Source organism: Moschus berezovskii, chromosome 11, assembly GCF_049115385.1.
Source record: "Moschus berezovskii isolate FMDL1 chromosome 11, NW_MosBer_1.0, whole genome shotgun sequence".
NCBI classification, from domain to species: Eukaryota; Metazoa; Chordata; class Mammalia; order Artiodactyla; family Moschidae; genus Moschus; species Moschus berezovskii.
Window position 1 is genome coordinate 2472347 of NC_142470.1, and position 8590 is coordinate 2480936.

At 63.9% G+C, this 8590-nt stretch overlaps 1 protein-coding gene across 5 annotated transcripts in view; it reads left to right on the top strand.

Annotated features, from left to right (window-relative positions):
• The window catches only part of SARDH (sarcosine dehydrogenase), a 60294-nt gene extending 55811 nt beyond the window's left edge, over positions 1-4483 (top strand). For all 5 annotated transcript variants that reach the window (XM_055400018.2, XM_055400017.2, XM_055400021.2 and 2 more), the window contains 3 exons: positions 18-186; positions 2299-2434; positions 3202-4483. In XM_055400018.2, the coding sequence (XP_055255993.2) occupies positions 18-186; positions 2299-2434; positions 3202-3327 (431 nt within the window). In that variant the 3' untranslated portion in view covers positions 3328-4483. The remainder of the gene's footprint in view (positions 1-17; positions 187-2298; positions 2435-3201) is intronic.
• The last annotated feature ends 4107 nt before the right edge of the window (positions 4484-8590 follow it).

Sequence of the window (8590 nt, forward strand, 5' to 3'; positions counted from 1 at the left end):
GGTCTCCCCCACTCCAGGCTACCGGCACTGGCACGCTGACCTCCGGGCTGATGACAGCCCCCTGGAGGCGGGCTTGGCCTTCACCTGCAAGCTCAAGTCTTCCATCCCCTTCCTGGGACGCGAGGCCCTGGAGAAGCAGCAGGCCCAGGGCCTCCGCCGGCGCCTGGTGGGCTTCACCGTGGACGAGTGAGTACCCCTGGGCCTGGGGCCGCCGGGAGCGGGCAACGGCCGTGCAGGTGCGTGGGACGGTGCTTCTGGGCTCCCCCTTTCCTGCAGGCCAGGCACCCTCTCCCAGAGCGCGCACGGCAGCCCCCAACAGGGAGGAGACTGGGACCTGTGGGGCAGGGCTGGGTCCACAGCGGGCCCGACTCTGAAGCCGGGGCTGCAACTCAGATCCCACCAGGGCCAGGCAGGGGGCAAACCGGACAGGGGCTGGTGGCAGTCGTTAGGCAGTGGACAGGGCAGCTCTCAGCAAACACAGGTTTCATTTAACTTTATTTATTTTGGCCACACCACGTGGCTTGCAGGATCTTAGTTCCCCACCTAGGGACTGAACTCATGCCCCTGGCAGTGAAAGCTGCGAGTCCTAACCACTGGATGGCTGGGAAATTCCTCCGAACACGTGTTCTGAAAGGGGAAGGCCCTGACAAGCCAAGAGGGCTTTGTGGGAGGCTCCCCGATCTGGCTGCCCATCAGGGCACTGCCATCACCCCCCGTGTCCTGGTTAGAGCCTCCCACAGCCCAGGAGGGGCCCCACGGAGGGAGGGGCCAGGCTGGGGCCACCAGCCCCGCTGACAGAGACCACGGGGGCCCAGGGGCAGAGCAGTTCTCGCCCAGGCCCGGGGCGGGGGTGGAAGGAAGCCCCGTGGGGGCCCAATCTCTTCTCCCCCATCCCACCTCCCGGCAACTCTGAGCACATCACATGGCCCTACTTGCGGGGAGCTGAGCCCGCACGGTCCCCGGGGCCCTGGTGCTGGTCTTGCAGGACGTGGATAGCGTGATGTGGAGCTGGGTGGCAGCCGTCCCCAGGGCGGTGGGCGTCTCTGGGTCTCCTTGGTTTGGGGCCGACAGCTAACACCGGCGGTGCCCTTTCTCCCAGAGTCGGCGCCTTCAAAGGAAGCGTCGAGGCTGCCGGGGCTGGGGGTGCAGAGTGAGCGGAGCTGGGTGTGTCGTCTCCTAGCTTCTCCCTGGGACCCCGTTGGGCTGCCTGTCTGCCTGACTGCTTCCCGGGGAGCACTCAGCTCTGGTTTGGGGTACAGACAGGGCAGGGGTCCGCCGAGCACTCCTGCCACCTGGCCCTCCAGAAACCTGCTGCCTCAGAAAGCAGCGGCCACGGCCCGGCTCGCCCCTCCCCAGGGTTCCCCGCTGGGATGCAGAGCCCACCTGGGGCCATGGCCTGGCCAGTCCGGACCGAGGAGGGCTGTGGCCAGGCTGCAGCTCTGCCCTGGGGCCCTGGGCGGGGCAGGGGCCTCGCTGAGGCTGTCTCCTCCTGTGGACACGAAATCCTCGTAGAACAGGGCCGAAGGAGCCTGGATGCGTTTGCGAAGCTTCCGTCACCCCGCCCTCGTCCTCTGCACCCATGGGGCCCAGACCTTGTCACCCCTGGCCTCTGAACCAGGAGGCACCCCAGACCCTGTTCAGGCTCTGGCTCAGTGCAAGGTTCCCCCAGTTCTGGTTACCATCACCAGCCCAGCTGTGCCCCAAACCCCACCGGGCACAGTCCTTAGATCCCACCCCAGGACCCACGGGGCCACACGGTGCTGCTGCCCTGTGGGCCCCTCATTCCCAGCACCCGGCCCAGTGCCCACGGGCATGAGGACTTGGGCAGGAGAGGGCTCGCCGGCCAAGGTTTATGCCAAACACTCTGGCACTGGCATTTCTGTGATTGCAGTTTAATCCTCTGCTCGTTTCTTATTCTAAATTTTCATAAGTTTGATGGCGAGCATTCATATTTTATGTGTAATACAGAAAATGACTTTTGATAAATGATGCATGACAGTGTCAGAAAAGGACAGCCGTCAGGTTAAAGAAGTTGTGTGACAGCTCCAAACCCGGGGCCTGCCTCCAGAGACACGAAAGTTAGGTCCTGATTTTGATATTTTCTGTCCATTTATCTGCTCGGAGCCTGAGCCCCGGCATCCTCGGGGGCCAGGTGAGGGGCACACGGGCTCGTAGCAGACCAACTCTGAGGAGTGGAGCCAGTGGTCTGGCGGGCTGTCCTTTCTACTTGGCCAGGCAAAGTGCAGGAGTTCCCCCTCCAGGGGCTCTGGGGTCCCAGCCATCTGTTGCTTCTTCCAGGAAAGTGCCCATGTTCGGGCTGGAGGCCATCTGGAGGAACGGCCAGGTGGTGGGCCATGTCCGGAGGGCCAACTTCGGATTCGCCATCAATAAGACCCTGGCCTACGGCTACATCCGAGACCCCAGCGGCGGGCTGGTGAGTCCCCCTGGCCCCTGCACTGCCACGGGGAGCCCTGGTCCCCTCTGAGGCTCTCCCCTGCACCCCTGCCTCCCTCCCTGAGTAGGCTGGGCCTGGGGGGACCGGAGACCGGTGAGGGGACTGACTGATGGGGCCCTGTCGTCCCCGGGCTTAGTTGGCAGCTGTTGCTATATTTTCTTTCTGACAGAATCTGACTTTGGAAGCTCCAGGTTTCTCATGATCAGAAAGGGGCTCTGGGCGGGGCTCACCCACTCTGCTCCCTGGAGCTGGAGAGCCTGGGTGTGTGCAAACGGTTGCGTGCACACACATCGGTGTACACACAGGTATGCCCGCGTGTGAACACACGTATGGGCACACGCGCACAGGCTCATCTGGGGGCTCAGCAATGAGACCGCAGGGGCAGCCTGTTCTGTCTGCAGGAAGTCTAAGCATTTTGCCCAAACCATCATTTCTAGACCCCAGAAGTCCCCCACCGGTCACCCGCCTTCCCAGGGACTGGAGGTTACGGGGCGGGGCTTGCTGCCCAGTGGGAGAGGTTCTCCCCGGTGCCAGACCTCGGCTCCGCTGGAACCCGGGGGCTCAGGTCCAGCTCAGGGGCCCGGGGACACGGAGTCCACCTGCTCAGGGCTCAGGGCAGTTCCTGGGCTCAGAGGAGGGAGGTGTGTGAGAGGGCGAGACGGCGGCCCTGTCCTGGGAGGCCGGCTGTGTGAGCCCGGCTCCCACGGGGCGCCGAGTGACCGCAGCCCCTCCTCTGTGGCCACCAGGTCTCCCTGGACTTCGTGAAGAGTGGGGACTACGCCTTGGAGAGGATGGGGGTGACCTACGCTGCCCAGGCCCACCTCAAGTCTCCCTTCGACCCCGACAACAAGAGGGTGAAGGGGATCTACTGATGGCCGCGGGCAGGGCCTCAGCTGGTCCGGGGGTCAGCGACATGCCACCCCGGCCCGTGCCGCCCATTCCAAGGGGCCCGCGCCACCCTGGGCGCCAGGACCTGGACCCTGGCTGGAACAGGGGCTCCCCTGCCCTTCATCAAGAGCTACCCACCACAGCCACCAAAGATGCAGACAGAGGGTGGTGGAAAGGAGGCCTGTTCTGTGGTCACTGACAGAAGGGGCTCTCGAGGCCACCCCCACTCCCCCTTAAAAGCCACCTGCCATGCCTTGGGCTCAGGGACCACGCCTGTAGCCCTGGAGAGCTTCTGAAGAGGAGCTTAGGAAACCCTCGAGAAGGCCCCTGTGAAAGCGGGACGGCGAAGAGCATCACCCAGCGTTCTGTCCCTGACGGACAGGCTGCCTGGAGTGGCCTTGAGGGCTGCGGGTGTGTCTGGCATGGGGGACGGCATGGGATTGATTAGTCCTATCTGCCTCGGGCATGGTAGTGAAAGCAGAGAGCAGGCGTGCCAGATTGGCACCGACCTTGAGGTCAGGGCTGGCAGGAGAGTCTGTTCCCAGGTCCCAGGAAGGAGGGGTGGATCCAGAAAGTGAGTTCTGCTTGTCTTCACACGGGGAAGCCCCCAGAGAGCTCCCAGCCCTGAAATCGGTGCCAGGAGCAGGGCTGGGAGTGTCTCACCTGGCCCCCCAACTACACAGTGCAGAAGCTCCCTCTCCTGCCCTGGTTTCCCCCAGGACCTCTCGCTCACCGCCTCAGAGACAAGGGGTGCTGCCGGGTGAAGACCTGGCAGGATTCCCCTGCCCCGGGAGCCTCTGTCCTTGCTGTCTGACTCAGCTCTGGGCCTCGTCCCCGGCTCTTCCAGTCCCCAGGGGTGGCGCTCGCCCAGGGCCTGGAGTGGGGTGACCCTGCTGTCCCCGTCCCAGGGCCTTCAGAACTGCCCATCCCCCCTGCAGGGACCAGGGCCCAACCCCGGCACCCAGGCAGCCCCCTGGGGAGGGGACTAGAGGGAACACGGGCAGGAAGCCCTGCGGTGACCGGGGTGCAGAAAGTCCTGGTGGGCTTGGGGTTGGTTTCAGAGCTGCCATACCACGCAGCGCCCTCTGTGGCCTGGGCTGGAACAGGTCAGGCTAATAAAGTCAAGGCCATGGGAAGACATTTGCGCTTCGGGTGACCTTTGGAGACATAGCTGGTCCCTCGTCAGACCGCAGCCTGGGGGCCAGGGGCCTGTCTGTCCCAAGCCTCGGGCAGAGTAGCACCTGCAGCCCCTCTGCCCATAGGAGGGCCTGGGGGACCCTGTGGAGCACAAGAGGGGAGGAGGGGAGCAGGCTGCTTCCCGGGCCCTGAGGTTCGGCCCCGGAGCCCCAGATGGGGCCTGTGCAGCGTTCATTCTGCAGCCATCCCTGGGGGGCGGCTCGGGCCGAGGGGTGGTCTGGCCCAGGTTCCAACCCACCTCCTCTCTCTGGGGCTGAGCCCAGAAACAGAAGTGTTCACACTTCCTTCCCAGCCTTGTTTGTCCCTCTGCTGGGGAGAAATAACCCTGGGCCCCTCTGGAAACGGCACTGGCCACTGATGTGAGAGAGGCCATCATGGGCCGCCGCCCCAACTCACCCCAAAGGGCCGCTTGGGAAGGTCTGAGCCCCAGCAAGCTTCCCCATCACTTCGGGCTGGACCATATTGCCCTCTCCCCTCAGAGCTGGTGACCTCGGGGCAACCCTTGCTCACACTAATCCCAAAACGCTCTGCTGCCTTAATTTTGGAAGGTTTTTCTGGGCAGAATGAGCATCGTGGCTCTGAGCACCGCCTGGAGCTCTGCACAGGCTGGGCTGAGCGTGGCTGTTAGCAGGACTCAGGAGAAGGGTCCTCCCCACCCTCAGACCCAGCCTGTGTGCGGACAACCATCCTGGGAGCTCTGAGTCTCCTGCAGGGACCGAGGGCAGCGACGTGCCCTCTGGAGGAAAGTGGACAGACCCCTGCCTACCTGACTCTCCTGCTGGCCCCTGTCCAGCAGCCTGAGCAGGCTGTTAGGGACCATGCAGGTGCCAGGTCCCTGCACCCAGCAGGGATGGCCCCCCGGCGCCTGGCCTCTGGTCTCTGCAATGCTGGCAAGGATGAGGTGCCAGCTTGCTCAATTCCTAGATGCCTCCTGCTCACGGGGCAGGCACAGGACCCACTGCCCTGAGCTGTTAGGAGTGGTGGCAACAGCATTTGGCAAAGGAGAGGCGCTAGGGTCAGACTTGAGTGATGTGGACAGCGAGCCCGTCACATGCAAAGGTCCTGGGGTGGGCGTGACCTGCCGTGTGCCCCGGGCAGTGTCGGCCTGGCTGGGCTTCCTCCACCCCGTCTGCAAAGGGGTTGGGGTCAGCCTCTGTGCTCCACTGCTCTGCCTCAGTCTGGGGACACCACAGGGGAACTTCTGCCTGCCGAGGACCCTCCCGGACACCACAGAGGCGCCATCCAGCCCAAACAGGCCCGAGTGTTCAGCTCACCCCCATGCCACGGAATGAAGCGCTTGCTTAGTGTGGCCAGCACATCCTGCCCACATCCCTGATGGACAGGCGAGCGCTGAGCCATCTGGTCTGGGGTCTCGCAGCGTGATCTTGGAGAGGGCCTGCCCGGCAGAAGTCCTGGGACCCGAACAAGACGCTCACTCCTCCCAGGGTCTTCGCCTGGCTGCACAAGCAGGAGACAGCGGGGCATCCAGTGGGCCGTGGGGAGGAGCAGGCAGTGTGACCAGTGGGGCATATCTGAGCACGGCCATGGGGCTGGGTACACTCAAGTCTGACCCTAGGGCCTCTCCTTTGCCAAATGCCATTCCCACCGCTCCTAACAGCTGAGGGCAGTGGGTCCTGTGCCAGCCCCGTGAGCAGGAGGCATCTAGGAATTGAGCAAGCTGGCACCTCATCCTTGCCAGATGCAAAGACCAGAGGCCAGGCGCCGGCGGACGGGTGCAAACGTCCTTGCTGGGTGCAGGGACCTGGGACCTGCATGGTCCCTAAGAGCCTGCTCAGGTTGATGGACAGGGGCCAGTGGGAGAGTCGGGTAGGCGGGGGCCTGTCCACTTTCCTCCAGGGGCACTGGGCGGCCTTCCAGGCAGCCTGCCAGCCGCTCCCAAAGCTCAGGGGCACGTGGCAATCCTGAGCAGCCTCAGAACGCCCAGCGTGGGCCAGTGCTGGGTCCTGCCTTTGCTCCCCCTCAGCTTTATCCTTCGTCCCTCCTGATGGCCTAAGGGGTCTGCTGCCAACATGCTGGCCCCCTGCACGCGGGGCCTGGGGCTGCGGGTGCTGCCCCTTGACCCCCCCTGCTGGGCTCCCCTCCAGCCCCGTGAGCCGCCCCGGTCTCTCCCTGAATAACTGGCCCCTCGCGCCTCCCCACTTCTGCCTTCCACCACTTCGTCCTCTCGCCTCCAGAGGAAGACGGCACAGGATGGAAGCCCAGGGCAAAGCCTCGGTCTCAGACTGGGAGGGGACGGAGGGTGAGGGTCCCCACACAAAGGCCTCCTGGGTTGTGACATCAGAACGGGGCAGGGCCCCCAGGATCTGGTCCAGAATCTTCGCTAAAGACTCCCAAAGTCTCCCCGTTAGGAGTCTGCCACAAACACCATAGTCTCTGGCCAGGGATTCAGGGGACACGGCGGGCTGCCTTCCATCCAAGAACCTCCTGAGAATGCAGGGAAATGTGGAATGTATGCGTGAGGCTGGGTGGGTGTGGGGGGGAGGCGAGACTGGAAAGACGGGAGAAAATAGAGCCATGCGTGTCTGAGGGAGACCGCTGGCGGGTTTCAGCGCATTTTGGAAGAGCCAGAGGGGAATGGAAGGGGGGGGGTTCTTTGCCATAATGAGAAGCTTTGTTTTTTTCCCTCTGCAACGGAGCCCAGAGCAGCAGAAGCCCCCAGGAAGCCTGGGCTGTTTCTCCTTCAGAAGCACAGGATTGGGGAAGGAGTGGGGCAGGGACTGAGACAGCCTTTGATGGTTGGGCGAGTCACAGCATTTGGGTCCTGAGCCCAGCCCTCCCCAGGCTTTGGGAGGCCTGTTGGGCATTTCTCGTGGTTCTACCTAGGAGACTGGTCCCACCCCACATGTCTCCATGGACAAGCCCCACAGCCCTGGCCGGTCCAGCTGCTCTGCCCAGTGACAGCCAGAGCGGGGCGGCTGGGCCCACTGGGAAGGAGCTGGGAGGTGGGGGTGCAGGCAGCTCCCACCCCACCAGTCTGAGACCTGGCCCCGGTGCGGAGCAGCCCAGTGGAACTTTCCACGCTGATGGACGGGCCGATAAGCCAGCAATGCATACCAGAGCCCCGGCCACATGTGGCTGTGGAGCGTTTGAAATGTGGCTGCTGTGACTGAGAACCCAGATGCTTTATTTTACATCATTTTAATTTTTTTATAATTAAGCTTCAACAGCCACATGAGCCTAACGGCCACCAGGCAGTGCAGCCCTTGGGGGCATCCTGGGGCTGGCTCAGGCCGGGCACCCCCACCTCCCAAGCTGTCTCCACACCGAGCCTGCGCGGGCACACCTCAGCCTGGCTCTCTGGGTCTGGCACCCTAGCAGCCCTTGCCCCAGGAGCCCAGGGAGCCTTCTCTGTAGGCAGATGGGGAGAGGAAGGCCAGGAGGAGAGTAGGTTGGCCAGAGCTACATAGCAGAGGGCAGAACGGGACCCCCAGCCGCTGGGCCCGCATCGCTCCCTGCAGAAGGTGGGCGAGCCTGACAGTGCGCAGGGGCACCTGGCCAATGGGGCACCTGGCCGAGGGGGCGCCCAGCCCTGGCTGCAAAGCTTTCCCTGGCTGGCCTGGCTCAGTCCCCGCGAAGCCCAGGGGGTGCTGCCCGGACCCTCGGGGGGTCTGGAGGCTGGGTTCTGCCGTCACACAGGCCCAGGGTCACCTCCAGGTTCCCTCACGCATGCTGGGTGACCCTGGCACCTGGCTTTAGGGGTCTGAGTTCCCCCATCTGTCAGTGGGAGCAGAGACAGCATGTCCTGGGATTGTGGGCGAGTTAGTGCAGAACCAGGGTACATGTTCTTGCAGATGACCCAGGTGGGATGCTCTGGGCGGGGCAGGGGGCCTGTGCATGGGGCAAACAGCACGCTGCCCCCGAGGAAGAGAGCAGCCAGCCCAAGGGCAACGGTGAGTGCAGGGGAGGGCGTGTCAGAGCAGGCAGCGGAAGGTTCTGGAACTGGGAGCGATTCCTGGTCACCACTAATCTTCCAGGGACCCCGGGGGCAGGGGGTGACTTTCTCTCCTGCGGACCTGGGCTCACCCCTGG